A 15607-nucleotide genomic window follows, 5' to 3' on the forward strand; every position below is an offset into this window, starting at 1 on the left:
GCAGCCACGAATGGTTGCAAAAAGCATTTAAATTGAGTAATGAGTAAACATGTGTGGTAGGCAAATAGAATGACAGAAAGGAACTGCGTGTACTTACTTGTGAATGGTACCTCCACTACCTTCTCCACCTTGGCAGGGGTTTCGATCTTCGGCGGCACCTCGAACTTGGGCTTCGTTTCCTTCTTGTTGATCTTCAGCGTACACTTGCTGGTGAGCGGGCCACACTCGCACCGGATTTCGCCGGCGTCGGTCAGCTCGAGCTTGTTGAAGACCAGCTGGTGCGTACCGTCACCATTGTTGATGATGTCGATGCGACCATCCTTCTTCAGCTCGGTCTCGCCCAGGAAGAACGCCACATCAGCCTCCTCGTCTTGGACCTGAATATCCAGCACCAGCTTCTCGGTTTCGTTTCCAACCGTGTCGCTCAGCTTCTTCATGAACTTGTTCGGTCCTGTTTAAACGGAAGGGAATACATCTCGTTGAACCATCCGTAATTTCACACTCTTACACTACCAGCCATAACTTACGCTTGACAAAGATTTCAGCCTCCGTCTTGTCCGCATTGCTGACGCACCGATACACGCCGCTGTCCGTTTTGGCGACATCCTTCAGCACCAGCTTGTGCTTGCGGCCATCCTTCACGATCTGGACCTTGTCGCTTTCGACAATCTTCTCGTCGCCCTTGAACCACTCCACCTTGCCCAGCACGTGGTCCAGCTCGCAGGCCATCGTGACCGTGTCCTTCACGAACAGCTGCTGGCTCTTGAGCACCTTCGTAAACTTGTAGTTGTACTCCAGGATCTTCAGCTTCGTTTCCGTCTTGTCCGGCTGCTTCTCGATCTGGCACCGGTACGTGTCCGCATCCTCGGCCGTACAGTTTTTGATGATCAGCGTCACCGTGCCGTTCAGATCCTTGCCAATGACATACTTGTCGCTGTTCTCCAGCTTCGTCTCGCCCTTGTACCAGCTGATCGGTGCCAGCGAGTTGTCGACCGCACACTCCAGCGTGCAGTCGTGCGTCAGGAAGCCCTTCTCCGCCTTCTTCAGGTTCTTGGTGAACTTGTACACCGGGTCCGCCTCCTCCACGGTCAGGTAGGCGAAGCAGGAAATACCCGCAATCTCCAGCGTGTACTTGCCACCGTCTTCCACCTTCGGGTTGAAGATGGTACAGGTGTAGTTGTCACCGTCCGTCTTGAACTTGTACTTCGAGCCATTGAAGATTTCCTGCAAACAGAATGATTGTGCCTTAGAGAATGTTGCTCCATCGTCCTTTCTCATGCTTCATACTCACATCCTTACGTAACATCCACTTGGCCTTGGAGTTGGGTTTGGTGAACGTGGCCTCAAACACTACCTTTTTGTCTTTACCTTCCTTGCAGGTGATATCGACCAGTGGCTTCGAGAAGGTGTCTTGTTTCTGGACCATGAAGAAGATACAGAGAGAGAGAGAAAGAGTGTTCCATTAGACTCACATAGAAACTCACTCACGCACACAAACGATATACACAACACTCGCAACAACGTTAATCACAAATTAGGTTGTACACCGTGTTGTTGTTGTTTGTTTGTTAGTTATAAGACACATACGCGCTCCACTTTTTTCAGCTGCGGCTTCGGCTTCTCCACCTCCTTCAGATCGCCCCAGTCCGGGTCCTTCTCCTGGTTGCCCCACTTGGCGTACTTTCGCTTCTTTAGCATCGCGCGGAAGTCCATACCGCTCGCGTCCGACACGTACAGCTGCACGTCCGCACTGTCCTCGCCGTGTGCGTTCGAGACGACCACCTTGTACTTGCCCTCGTCGTTCGGCTTCACCTTGCGGATGCAGAGCGTGATCGTGTTGCTTTCACCGTCGGTGTGATGCTTGTAGCGACCACCGTCCACCAGCTCGGTAATGCCCTTGAAGAACTTCCAGGTCGGTGCGGGATTACCCTCGACCTGCACCGAGATGTAGCCGGTTTGATCTGCAAAAAATAGGGACGGGAACACCACGGATGGAACTCTCGCACTTTGCTATCGACCGTCAGCCAAGCCAAGGAAGCACTAGAAGCGGATTCACTACGATTCACTCGCAGCGTGTACTGTTGTTAGCAGCTAGGTGTTATGGCGCACAAGCGGAACGTGAGCGTTTTGCGAACCTTCTACTGCCGAGTAGCTCTCCTGGAAGTCCACGATGATAGCTGCCTTGCCTTCCTCGCCGATCGCTCGCAACGGTGTCGACGGTTGGTTGATCTTCTCATCCATATCTTGAATGCTCGGACGACGCACATCGATTGATGGTCGTCGCTTCTGCAGGGCGCCAGTTTTGCGTTTGATATTTGATATTTTTAATCGCAACCCGTCGTCAGCAAAAACCCCAGACGAGTACGATCACCATCGCAACGATTCGTCGATTCCATACCATACCATACACACCACAAAGGCGCATACACACACATAATACATCCATACATACAGTCAAACACACAAGTGATCGCGATTAGAGAAGGAAGGGAGAGAAAGATGTTCAATATTAGTGCACAACATTCTTCTGAATGCAAAAAATGAAAAAATAAATAAACGATGTATATATAATGGACATGAGAACATTCAAAATGGCTGTGTTGGCTTCCCAGCTCACAAAAAGCTATTGAAATACAGCTCTTACCCGAGCTCGCGGCTCGTATGTCAGTAATCAATTTTCATAATCCCACCCCACCGATCAGCTTTCCACCTGTACGATCCCAAATCCTGTCTAACCCGCCTCTCCTAGCACTAGCTGACACAGGCTACATGCTTCCGTCGAATCGCCAAATCGCAATTCGCCATAAATCATCACATCAAGCAAAAGTAAACACATATACACATATACCCAACCGAGAGCGACATCGACTCTCGAATGCAAGCAGCAGGCAGGGAAAAAGTAAAAACAAAATTATTCACCACCCAAACCAGGCGGCCAATTTGCAGGCAGGAAAATAATCGAATTTCCCGCTATTTTTGCAGCTCCTGCTGCTGGTGGGTACAGGGGGTACCGTTCGAAGGGGCAGGCCAGGGAAGTAGCTCCTCCCTTTCGATTGCTTTCAGAAATCGCTACAACTTTCAACATGCGAACATTTATCTATTCTGCGATCACAGCAGGAACAGGGTGTGTTCTATTTTTGGACGCCCGCCGTCTACGGCCAGTGTCGGCACTAAAAGCACTCTGAGCTCTTGAGATGCGCGATTCGCGAACATGATGCTGGGTCCTCTCCCCACCCAATTGCTTGGGTCAGTAATAGGGGGCAAACGAAAATATTGATCGCGCATCAGTTGGTAAGACGAGGCTCGCTCCTCGACCTTCCCACAGCGCTAGGTCACAACCGTTTCGTAGAATGGCAAGGTGTATGTTTACATCCGGCCATCCCCAGGCGTAATCGTTATCCATTCAGTTAGCATTTGAGTAAACAGTACACGTGTGCGTGCGGTGCAACGATCGGCGAGAAGCGTTGCCTGCGCTGCACCAGGCAGGCCAATTCACCACAACAGCCGCATATTCACCTTTCGTTCGTCGATCACTTCACCAGGCCTTAGTTTGGTCTTGGTAGATGGGGTACAGATAAAAACGGTTCGTCGAGTGTACCAGCGATACGCAGTTGAACAACGAGGATAAGTAACAAGAAGAGTAGAACTGTTAGGGACACAAAGTCAAGTCGTTTCAGGGCGTCGAAACGGTAACATTGAGCGGTAAAACAACCCAACGCAAGCGATTGCTGCGGGTGGGGTTTACACTTATTTTTACCACAGACGATGTAGAAGATGCATTTTGTTGTTGTTGGTTGAGTAAACAGTACCACAGTAAATGTACACGAAAAGGTAGGATGTAACACACACTTGGAACAAATGGTTCCTTAGAATCTGTAGAGATATGGTTCAAACAATTACTTACATCATCGTTGATTAGCAAACTTGGGCGACGATCGTCCATGAAGGAACCACGACGGCTGCCCTTGTCGCGGATGATTTCGATGCTTGGAGCTTCCAAGCCTTTCTGGGCAGGGGCGGGTTCCTGGAAGTTGCGGAAAAAAACCACTCATGAAATCCGCTGTGCAACGCTTAGTACACAAAGGGTGCGCTAGTGTTACCTCCTTGATCTTCGGTATCGATCCCCGACGATCCTCCTCGACCTTGATCTGGATCTTCTCCTCCTTCTTCGTTTCGACCTTCTTCGCCTCCTCGACCTTGATTTCGATCTTCTCCGGCTGCTCGACCTTCTTCAGCTCCACCTTCTTCTCCTCCACCTTAGCCTCCGACGCTCGTCGCTCGACCTTCTTGAGCTCCACCTTCTCGCCCTCGATCTTCAGCTCGGCCTCCTTGCGCTCGACCTTCTTCAGCTCAGCCTTCTTCTCTTCCACCTTCAGCTCGCCCTCCTTGCGCTCCACCTTCTTGAGCTGCACCTTCTGCTCCTCCACCTTCAGCTCGGTCTCCTTCCTCTCCACCTTCTTCAGCTTCACCTTCTCCTCCTCGGCCTGCTTGTCCAGGTCCTGCTTGTCGACCTTCTTCAGCTGCACCTTCTCCTCCTCGGCCTTCTCCTCCTCCACCTTCTTGGCCACCTTCTTCAGCTCCACCTTCTCCTCCTTCTTCTCCTCCTCCTCGACCTTCTTGGCCGGTTTCTTCTTCGGTTTTTCCTCGTCCTTCGGCTTCGGTTTGGCAATCACCTTCACCTTGCACTCGCACTCGTCGCTCTGGGTGTCATTGCTAATAGAGACCTTGTACGAACCGGCGTCCTCTACGGTTACGTTCTTGACCACTAGCTTAGCCATGCGCCCGGTAAACTCCTGGATGACCGTTTCGCTCGCCTTCAGGATCGTTTTGTTCTTCATCCAGTACACCTTGAAGTGCCGGTCGGGTTGTGCCAAACCGGCCGCAAGCGTCAGATCGCCGCCCTCGTCCACCTCCACATCCTTGAATTTGGCATCGATGATCGGTTTCGTTGCGGGCGGTTTCTCGAACACGATGTCCTTGATCTCGATCACCTGCGACGTCGCCTGGCCCTTATCGTTCTTGGCCACCAGCTTGTAGGCACCGAAGTCGGCCTCGCTCAAACCGACGATGTTGAGCTTGACCGAGAACTCGCCCTCGCGCGTTTCCTCGATCTTGATCATGTGTCGGTGCGTCTCCTTGATCACGGTAGTCTCCTTCATCCAGACACACTCTGGCTTGAAGCGGGACGCGACCGAACACTCGATTGAAGCGGTACGCTTCTTAATATTCGTAACTAGTTTCGGTTTTTCCTTTATCACCGGAATAACTGGAAGGTAAGATGGAAATAGTTTGTTAGTACCATGTAAATCCAGTAGCTTCCAACGCACACCACCCGCAACTTACTCTCAATGTTGAGGATTAAATTAGCATTTAACTCTCCGAGAATATTCTTGATGTTGCACTTGTACGTGCCAGAGTCCTCCGTCTGTGGATCCTTCAGTACGAGCGTGATATGATAGACGTCCTTTTCCTGCGTCATCGTCATCTTCAGCTTCGACGTTTCCTGCAGCAGCCGGGTCTCCCGCGTCCAGGTGATGTCCGGCTTGATGTCGGTCTTCACCTTGCACTCCATGCGCACCAGCTTGCCGTTGTCCAGCGAGACGATGTGCGGCTTCTCCACGAAGATGGGCGCGTTCTTGGTCGTCTCCTGTTCCGCCTCGATGTTCAGGTTGAGCGTAGCGCTGCTCTCGCCAAACTCGTTGCTGATGATGCACGAGTAGCTGCCGCCATCGTCCGCGTTCGGATCCTTGATGTTGAGCGTCAGCTCGTACGTGTCCTCGTCCACGGTTTTTACCTCCAGCGCGACCTTGCTGGACGATGTCACCTCCTGCTTCTTTCGCATCCACTTGACGGTCGGTTTCGGTTTCGATCTACATCTACACTTCATCGTTATCAGCGTGCCCAGCTTGTTCGGTATGATCTTCGGCTTCTCCACAAACGACGGTGCAAATCCGCGCTCATTTTCATTCGCTTCAGGGTTGAATACGGCAAGAGGGGTGAATACGTTTTGCAAGTGTAACAGAAAAAGTAAGTGAGTATGAATTATATGCACTAAACATTACGCCAACAGCACGTCAGCAAACGGAAGCAAATCTCGAAGCAGTTACAAATCGAAAGGTTAGCAACAAACGCTAACTAACAGCTGCTACGCTACAAGCAAACTCTAGATCACTCAGTTACGGTACGGTACGATGAACGTTTTCATACAAGTCTACATTATGAAGCTAAGCAGCCATTCCAGGTGCAGCCATAAGCAGTTGCTCTCTATTAGTAGCCGTACATGATGCTGAAAGATCGTGAACAATCTTTGCTTGCTATCGTAATAACATGATCTTTTTTTTTATTTTTTGAAGTAATGGAATCAACTTTATGCCTCTTTTTTGTTATTAAGTCCACTTTTTTACAAAAAAAAAAGTCCAAAATAGATAAGGAGACGTCTGAAATGGTAGATTACTCACACCTTGCAGACCGAATAGTTTGACTCAGAAGTTCAACAAAAGGGAATCAGAAAATGCACCTACACTCTGCAAACTCTGACTTTGTGCAAAGGGGAACAGATCGTACTGAAGAAAACGTACTGCGGCGCACGAACATTAGACGATCATGCCGTACGCGGTCAAGAGTAAAGACACCACGACAACGCTGTGTAGCAAAACAAAAACCAGCAAAACCTAGCAATACACAGTAGTGTAAACGTAGTAGATTTGCGAAAAGTACACGGGCAAGAAACACGAACACGAAACATACTATAGATAGATATAACAGGGCACGAAAACAAACGGTAACAAAATCACAAAACACAGCACCACGAAACACGCGTAAGAGAAACAAAATATAACACAGGTGGCACAAGACAACAAAAGTAGTGCAATGATATTAAGTAGAGAAGTAAAACAGAAACGAAAAAAACAAAAACAAAGCAAAAACAACCAGTGAACGCAACACGCAGTTTTTGGTTTGTTTTGCTTAGAAGGTAGATATAAGAAAACCAGGAACGTCGAAATACCTTTGAAGTTAAGCGTAATGTGTGCATTACTTTCCCCGAACGGGTTGAAAGCATGGCAGCGGTAGATGCCTCCGTCATTGGCGGTCGGTAGCGAGATCTGCAGTGTGAGCAGGTAGGTATCGATGGAAATGGCCTTCCGCAGGATCTTGAATCGTTCGCCATCCTCGATACGGTCCTGACCATGATACCAGGTAATGTCCGCAACCGGCATTGCCTCCAAAATGCATTCCATCGAAAGCACGTCACCCTTCTGGGAGATGGTGGGCTTCTGTGGGAATCGGGGTGGTTTACCCTCCGGGTTTCTGTACGACACAGACGAAAAAACACGAATGCAAAACGTTGGAAGTGGGGTGTGTGTGCGTGTTTGTGTGTTTTTATTAGTCAAAAACTCTTCTTGTAGAAAGAAAGAGGTTGAGACAGGGTGTTGAGACGATTCCATTGGAACATCTTTATCAGAAATCATCGACCATGGAGCATCGAAATGTAAGAGAGCTCAGTAACTCTTTCAACTAGTAAAGTTCCAAACAACGAGACCATTCTAGCCTCATCTAAGTGAGAGGACTCCGTCCCAGTGCGTACAATACAAGGCCCCGAATGGAATCGTTCAACCACCATTGTCGACAACCTTCCGTCAGCGCACACTTACATCAGTTTCGAGCTGGAATCAAAGTTCAGATTGATAACAGCCGTCGAGTCGCCGTGCTTATTCTTTGCTAGCACACTGTACACACCCCGGTCTAGCTGCTTCACGTCCTTGATCGTGAAGCGGATCAAGTAGCAGTGGTTTTGGTCCTCCTCGACCTCACTGCTGAACCTGCCAGCCATGGCAATCTCGTTCTTTTCATGGAACCTGCGATGTACAGTGCCACAAATTGATAGGGAGAACAGTCAGAATTAAAACATTGCAACGCTACTCTTGCTTGCAGGTCTCGTTACGGGTGCGACCGGGAATACTGCCGCGGTCCGGAGGATCTTTTCAAACGGAATCTACGAGCAGTATTAGCGGTAGTATTTTGGAATAGATAGAATTTGAAAAAAAGGAAAAACAAAAACGTTCGACACTTGCCATGTATAGCTTGGCTTTGGATCGCCAATACATCTACACTCAAATATTATATTCTTGCCGTCGTCCGATTGTCGTGTGACAGGTCGATCTGTAAAAGCAGGCTTGAAGCCATCCGCCGGTACTGGTACTTCCTCACCTATACGGGAAGGGACGGAAAAATGAGTTGACGTTGTAGTTGACGTTTGCGTAGACAGAGGAGAGGGGGAAATAAACAGAGAGAAAGAGAGAGACATACACACACAGACAGACAGAGACACACATACATATCGTGTACCGAAACCGAAACCTTTGTTGTTTGCTTGATAAAAAACATTTCTTGATCTTTGGGCGGGCAACAACGAACGTTGTTGAAACCACCGAATCATTCACCGAAAACCGTTATCATGTTTGTCTTCTACCGACACATCTCGATTGAATTGTACTTCTGTCAATCTCGATTGTTTCAGACCGATCTTGTTTGATCTTCTTGAATTGTGTTTACACAATTGATCGGTCTGATGTACTTTTTAAGATCTTCCATTTCGTTCGCAAAGCATTTACACCTTCCCTGACTAGCGGAGAGTGTGTACCTTTGTTTTACAGAGTCCGATTTAGTTGTTACGATAGCAATGATATTTGTGAATACTATGCTTTCTCCCACTTTTCACTTCAATGAATGAAGCTCACCATATATGAGTGTGATAATGAGGAAATGAATTTACACAGAGATGAAAACGATGCGTGGCGTGAAGATGATGAACCTGTCATATTAAAACATGTGCATCCGGTATACTAACGATGTAGTAAACGAACTATCTACAACATCAACGAAACGATTATGAAAGGTCTGGAACGAAACTGATGCTGACTGATATAAGTGTGATGATGAACATGAAGTTGTCAAGTTGTGGATGTATTTGTGAACATGTGATGATTGCTGGCAATGGCACACGAAAACTTAACCCTTACAATCAAAATGATAAAACATAATTAGGGAAACAAAAGGCTGCGAATGGAATATTGAGCACTGTAGAGTTGGAAACAATAGGTTGTGTCAAATACCAGTAGGCTTTGGCGCTTTTGCCGCCAGGGAACGCTATACTCACTGTCGAAGTTCAGGCTGATCGTTGCACTCGACTCTCCGAGCTCGTTTTTGGCTGTCACCTTGTATTTACCCGAATCTTCGAACGTCACATTATCGACCTCTAGGGTGGCACGGTACAGTGTACCGTCATTTTGTACTTTAAACTGGAATTGGGAAACAATGGAAACAAAGTCAGCTATTAGACGACCTATTATTCCAAGGCCAACAGCGTACGATCATGCTAACTTTACCTTATGCCTCGGTGTATTATCGATAACCTTACTGTTGTGTGACCACCTGATCTGTGGCTTCGGGTCAGCCTTAATTTCGCACTCGAAAATGAGTCGTTTGCCATCGTTCTCCTGCTTGATGGAGGGCTTCTTGATGAACGTCGGTGCCACACCGTCGATTTGCCTGCATAAAGTGGGGGAGAGAGAATAGCACGTTGTGTCAATGAAACACCACCACCAGGATGTCACGGTTTCGAGTACACGAGAATTCAAACAACTGGCTGTAAACACACACGAAGCGTTTATACGTACCGCTCCTTGCGCTCTACTTTCTCTGTGGTTGTCACCCATCACAGTCGCAGGTGTTGCAGGTTGGTGTGGGCAGTGAAGTTAGTGGCGCAAACGCGAAACCAGAGTGCGTAGTAAAAGGCGTAGTAAGAAAATAGTTTGGAAGCGCAATGATTAATATCAAAAAAAGCAATAGGGGCAGTTTCTCTTTTTGTGTAAGGTTTGCTGTATCTTTTTCACACACACACAAAAGGATAACATTTGCGGAGAGCGAGGCAGGACGGAACGATTGCACGGCACAACAATGGACAAACAAACGTAAAAACACATAACTACAGTCCGAAACGACAGATAGATTGCAATGGACGGTACACTTACTTTTCAACAGGTTCATCAGCAGCTATGGTTGAATTTTGAACACAACAAGACACGTACATGAACACGATATGGTGGATGGGAAAACGAGAACAGAGGAAATATTGACATGTTAATAGAGGAGTACCAACTGACACTGGTGCTACGGCTTGCAGCAATAGCAATATATAGAGAGAGAGATCGTTGTGTGCAGAATAAATTGTTTACAGGTGGTGAATTATTGTGTTTAAAATGAATCATGAACATTATGTGTTTACTTTACTGTGAGGGTTTTAACATTTAAATCAATTTGTTAAATTGAACACGAATGCCATCGATATCAAAGACTGGGGTCCTTATTGGCCCGCGATAGTTAAAGTTCACCTGCATTCGAAAAACGCACGCTCAACTGTCCTAAAAATAGAGCAGACATTGCGCGGACGATCAAGGGGGTACGATCAACAAATCATGAATGGATCACGATACATTTTAGCACTCATTCACCGAAACCACACCCGCCAATTTGCGTCACGCGCGGGTCATGAACACCGAATAAAGAAGACGTGGAAGAGCGGGAGGAGGAACACCCCCAACCCAAATCGGGTCCTACTTACGGCTGAAGTTCAGATTGATCGATGCGGAAACCTCGCCCATCCGATTCTTGGCCTTCACCTTGTACAGTCCGGCATCGGTATCGATGACGTCGTCGAGCTCGAGCACCACGAAGTACTTGTTCTCGCCGAACGATTGGATCTTGAACTTGGTGCGCGCGTTCTCGGACAGCAGCTCCTCGCTGCGGTACCATTCGATGGTCGGTTTCGGCTTCGCCACCAGCTGACACTCGAATATCAACCGGTTGCCGTCGTCCTCCTGGCGCAGCTGCGGCTTTTGCGTGAAGCTGGGCGCGAAATCATGGTCGGCCATGGTTTTTGTTTGTTGCTGCGGTGGATACGGGACCACCACCACCCTCGGGCGAAAGTTTCCGGGACGGGGGGTTTTTGTTTTCCTGGTGCGCTCAGACTAACGCTTCCCTACCAACCACTCTCCTCCACTCTGCTCTTATGGGGGAAGGATTCTGCTCCTGCAGCAGCGTTGGATTTCGTTGCTCCTGGTTTTACTTCTTCGTAGCGTGTGTTTTCGTGTCACAGTGGCACTAGCATGTGGGCGAAAAAAGCGCGTTTTTCGCACACGGAATGGCTTTCGCTATCGCGCGTCAGTCGCTGACTGCTCGTGGTCAGCACATGGAAATAGAAGGAAGAAAAAAAGACGCACATGGAAACATTCCATCAGTCGCTGCATTTTTCCTGTAAGCAACGCTTATGACTAATCGACGGATGCTTCTAGCGATCAGTTCACCCTCCCCTTAGGCAATCCGTTTCCAACCCACGTATACGTATTGCAAAAATAGACGGCCGCTAAAGAACGGACAGCCTGCCTTGGCAGCAGTAGCAGTACCGTGCCGATCACTTGACCGGAACGATGCGATCTTACGAGCAAAACAAACACTTGTGTGTACACTATGCTCTCGTGTGTGTGTGTGTGTGTGTATTTTTTCCCGCCAGTGGAAGTAAGAAGTGGTGAAGAAAACCACCCGTTTTCCCGCAACACGATGGGGGGAGCTAGTAGCTACATACCACCGGGGCTTATTCATAAGCCAAAGTGGAACCTATTATTAGGACGGTCAGCAGGAAAAATATGTTCCCCCTCATGCCTCTTGTGTGAATCCTCTTCTTCGAACAGAAAACATCCTCTTGCAAATAAGGTGGCTGACTAAGTATAGAAGAAATGTTTGCACGGACAGCGCGCGGCCCTAAAAATAAAGCGTTATTCCCACACACTGGCTGACGGACAGATGGATTGTGTTTCAGAGTGCAACGGGGCATCGCTTCTTCTTTTTTTTTGTGCGGTTTTCAACGAAAAGCAAACATGCTTGATGGTGGTGACATACAAAGGGGCAAGGTAGACATTAAACAGAGGATTATCCTGTCCCCGTTGAAAGTAACGTAAATATTGCAAATTGCCTACACGTCATCGAATAACACGTTGGCCAAACTGGGTTGGAATTTGAAAGTGAGCAACACAGACATGAATATGAAATGCTCGCATTACACAATGCATTCGAAGGTTCTATAATTAGCCGCGTTGGCTATTGTTGGAGTGGCGGGCTGCTGATCAGATTGTCCATGTGTGTAGTGCTGCTACACACCTTGGTGCTATTTTTGCATTACAAAATCAGGTTTTTTTAAAAAGCAGAATCACATGCAATTCTTTTGCTGCTGAGTCAACCAGCAAACCGCCGCACTAGGTAAGCCGCCCTGCTGCCGCACGGCGGGTTTGCATGATTTCCCTAAAGATGGCGCTCTCTCTCGCTCTCCAGAGATCATAGTACCAGTAAACGAACCAGTGGAAACAAATCGATTTTTGTGGGAAAAATTGAAAAAGAAAGTGTTAATAATTGCTATTAACATTTTCTCCAATTGCTTTCTTCCGCAAGATGGTTTATCATTGCAACAGTGGTACACTAATGGACCACTACAAAAGCTAGCCACGAACACTTTCCCCTTAGCAGTTGTCTACACACTTAAATAATATTGCGAAATTGTTACTGATGCCAACGTCCAATTTGAAAGCCGATTATTGAACAGACGTTCATTCCTATTATTTCAGAACTTCAGAAACACTATTAAAGGCTTACTATTTACACCACTTAAACTTGTACTTTTGTGCCCAACAACTCACTACGAGCTTGACAAGAACGAACAACTACATTTGCTGGCTACCACTTTCATGGAAACGGCCTGGTGTGCGTGCATGCGTTTGGCTATTCATAGCATCACTTGCGGCAAATTGGAAAACTCGCCCAGCCTTAGCGCATACCGCCCGCGCTAACCCTGACACACTATTTCCACCGCCACGAAGCGTCCTTCGCGGTACGATCTTGGCTGTCTGTCACCGAGAAATCGCTGTGCAGTGTTCCGCCCACTCAAGATTCAACGGTTCCTCGTCACGGTCACCATCACGATTGGTGATGTTTCGCTCATTAGACCACGGTGCAGCCAGTGGGCACCTTGCTGCTGCTGCTTCTTCAGCCGAAGGACATTTTTTCCTCTTTCCCCCCAAAGCAACCTCACACACACACACTTTGTTGCGCCAAAGGGGAAGACATATTTTAATCATCTACCATTTCAGCAGACATGCTCTCTAGTGCGGCGAATGTCACACCGTTCCTGTCACTCACACACACGGCGGTCGGCAGCAGCACCGCAACCTTGAACAATTTTGAATCCACAAACCGCAACGGCAATATATAAATTTGCGAATAAAAATCGTGTGTCGTGTCTGTGCTTGTTTTTTGTTGCTTTTAGTATCATTTCCATCCTTCGCACAATTTCATCACAATTTCACCACTGGGGCCGCGACATGTTTTTTTATATATATATTTATGCGTGTACTACCGCGCCACCGTAACCGAATCCGACGTTCTTTTACCACAGCAGAAGAAGAAGACGGGGCGGATATTTTGAACACTACAAACGCACACACACACACACATTTACAGATCCACTGCGGCTTGTGATGAAGCGCCAAATTCTACAACTTTCTCCCCAGGCCGTAACGATGGGAGGAGAGCTGACGGGGGCTTCCGAAACTTTACAGCTTCGATCTGCTCAACCCTGCTGCTTCGACCGACTTTCGAACGGCCCATGCCCCAAACCGCCACGAGTTTTCCCTTGCGCCTACCCTGACGGGTGGGGGCCCCGTTATTTATAGACATTTTTTCAGTTTTTCTTCTATTTTTACCCCGTGCCCGTGCACACTCTGTTTCGCGCGCTGCCTCACGAGAGAAATCCTTCGCGCGCGCGATCGGCCGCCAGCCGGATCCGGTTGCACCCCTTCACACGGGACCCTGGGCGCATTTCTTCATCCGACCGTGTTTACTTGTACGTGCGACGTGAAGAATTCGAGGGCTGACACCAGCAGAGGCTCACACCAAAAAACCAGCGCAAAGCTTGAGATGGCAAAGACGGGGACTATATGGGAACGAAACCGAATGATGGTATAGACGACGTTCTTCCCATTCTGTGCGATTTTTTGGGACACACACACACACGCACTAACACACACGCACACGATGAGGTCAAAAAAAGACGAGAGGGTTCACGATCGTATCTCAGCCCCGCCAACACCACAACCACCATCACAACATTATATAACCGCCGATGGGGAGGTGGAAAAGAAGATCACTTAACGGCTGCAAGAAGCTTTTAATGGGGGATCCGGCTCGGAACGACTTTTTTGCTTCGAAATATTTCATCACTGCCATCCTGTTCTTCGCTTGGGTGGCACAACATTTATTGGTGGTAAAAGAACACGATCACCACTTGGGTCGTTCGGTGGCGCGCCGAAAGCGGCACAACGTTTCTAGAACGCGTACTCCATTTCCATCCAACGCCCACTCGAGGTGGGGGTACAGTTTTCACAACCATTTTTCGTGCACCAAATTGCCGTTCGCAAGTCGTTTATTTTCTTCGCCCACTCAGAAAAGCACACACACACACACACACATTAGAGCACAGAAGCATACACCATGGAATCATTCGGCCCGAAACTTTTACAACGCGAACGAAATTTGCAAAATCCACCTCGCGCAACCAAAAACAAAAAAACAAGCAATTTGTGAACATTTCTTACTATATTTCCCTGCACCTGTGTTTTTCTCTCCTCTCCTGTGTACTTTCCCCCCCCTTTTGCGAAACGAAGAAGAACGGTTGGACGGTCGCGCCACACGCGCACACGCGAACTGCTTACTTTCACTTCTCCTGCTCGACTGGCCGATCCCTAGCGGGTCGGCTATTTTTCTACTATCGACACGGACACACACACACACACACACCGGCTCGTGTCTTTTTTCGGCTGCTTCGGGTTTTTCCCTACTCCCACCCGACTTTCCACCCTACCGCCCCAGTCAGGCGTGTATTCAATTTTCAATTATTTTCACCGAACCAACACACACACACACACAAGGAGAGAACACAGCTCGTGAAACCAACCCCTTTTTTCTCCTTCGACGACACGAATGACGCAATGACACTTACAGGGCAGAAATCCAATCGAAGTGATCCTGCTGTGCTCCCACGGCACACGTATCCAATCTGTCTCTCACGGATATGCACACACACACACACACACGCACACACTTGCTGCTTCGAGGGGGAGGATTTTTTCACTCTCCCGTAGTAGTAGTAGTAGGCTGGTAGTAGAAGATGCTGCTGGTAGCGCTGCGACCCAAAACGATGCGCGCTTTCGGCGTGAGTTTCACTCGTCGACTGATCGGACCTGCACACGGGGCAACACTGAACGCCAGCCACCACGGTGTGAGCTGGCAGCAGAAGATGAAGAAGGGAAAAAGAAACCAACACGCACGAGTCTGCGCCCCAGCGGACGGTGCGCTGCGTTCGAAATGTTGTGTGCGCGCCTGCGAGGATCGCGATTAAGTAATGGCCAAAGTGCCTAAAATTAGACACCACTTTCCAATGGACGGAGCGCGCGAATCATCATCTCGCACACCACGTTGACTGCACCGGGCCCGTGTGCGTGTG

General features: G+C 48.4%; 1 protein-coding gene across 11 annotated transcripts in view; it reads right to left on the reverse strand.

The window, feature by feature from the left end:
- Positions 1 to 15384, reverse strand: part of LOC120948015 (twitchin) — a 36458-nt gene extending 21074 nt beyond the window's left edge. For 2 of the 11 annotated variants that reach the window (XM_040363975.2, XM_040363965.2), the window contains exons 1-17: positions 15104 to 15383; positions 10622 to 11231; positions 10032 to 10053; positions 9387 to 9549; positions 9158 to 9299; positions 8073 to 8208; positions 7653 to 7856; positions 7007 to 7308; positions 5344 to 5970; positions 4101 to 5266; positions 3905 to 4024; positions 3517 to 3555; positions 2136 to 2286; positions 1588 to 1961; positions 1292 to 1417; positions 528 to 1224; positions 98 to 451 (exon numbers count right to left, since the gene is read on the reverse strand). In XM_040363975.2, coding sequence (XP_040219909.2) covers positions 98 to 451; positions 528 to 1224; positions 1292 to 1417; positions 1588 to 1961; positions 2136 to 2286; positions 3517 to 3555; positions 3905 to 4024; positions 4101 to 5266; positions 5344 to 5970; positions 7007 to 7308; positions 7653 to 7856; positions 8073 to 8208; positions 9158 to 9299; positions 9387 to 9549; positions 10032 to 10053; positions 10622 to 10931 — 4933 coding nt within the window. In that variant the 5' untranslated portion in view covers positions 10932 to 11231; positions 15104 to 15383. Of the gene's footprint in view, positions 1 to 97; positions 452 to 527; positions 1225 to 1291; positions 1418 to 1587; positions 1962 to 2135; positions 2287 to 3516; positions 3556 to 3904; positions 4025 to 4100; positions 5267 to 5343; positions 5971 to 7006; positions 7309 to 7652; positions 7857 to 8072; positions 8209 to 9157; positions 9300 to 9386; positions 9550 to 9677; positions 9700 to 10031; positions 10054 to 10621; positions 11232 to 14699; positions 14853 to 15103 lie in introns of those variants that run through there. The other 9 variants (XM_040363970.2, XM_040363969.2, XM_040363974.2 and 6 more) reach the window with 9 other exon arrangements.
- Between the last annotated feature and the right edge of the window lie 223 nt (positions 15385 to 15607).

Source organism: Anopheles coluzzii, chromosome 2, assembly GCF_943734685.1.
Source record: "Anopheles coluzzii chromosome 2, AcolN3, whole genome shotgun sequence".
NCBI classification, from domain to species: domain Eukaryota; kingdom Metazoa; phylum Arthropoda; class Insecta; order Diptera; family Culicidae; genus Anopheles; species Anopheles coluzzii.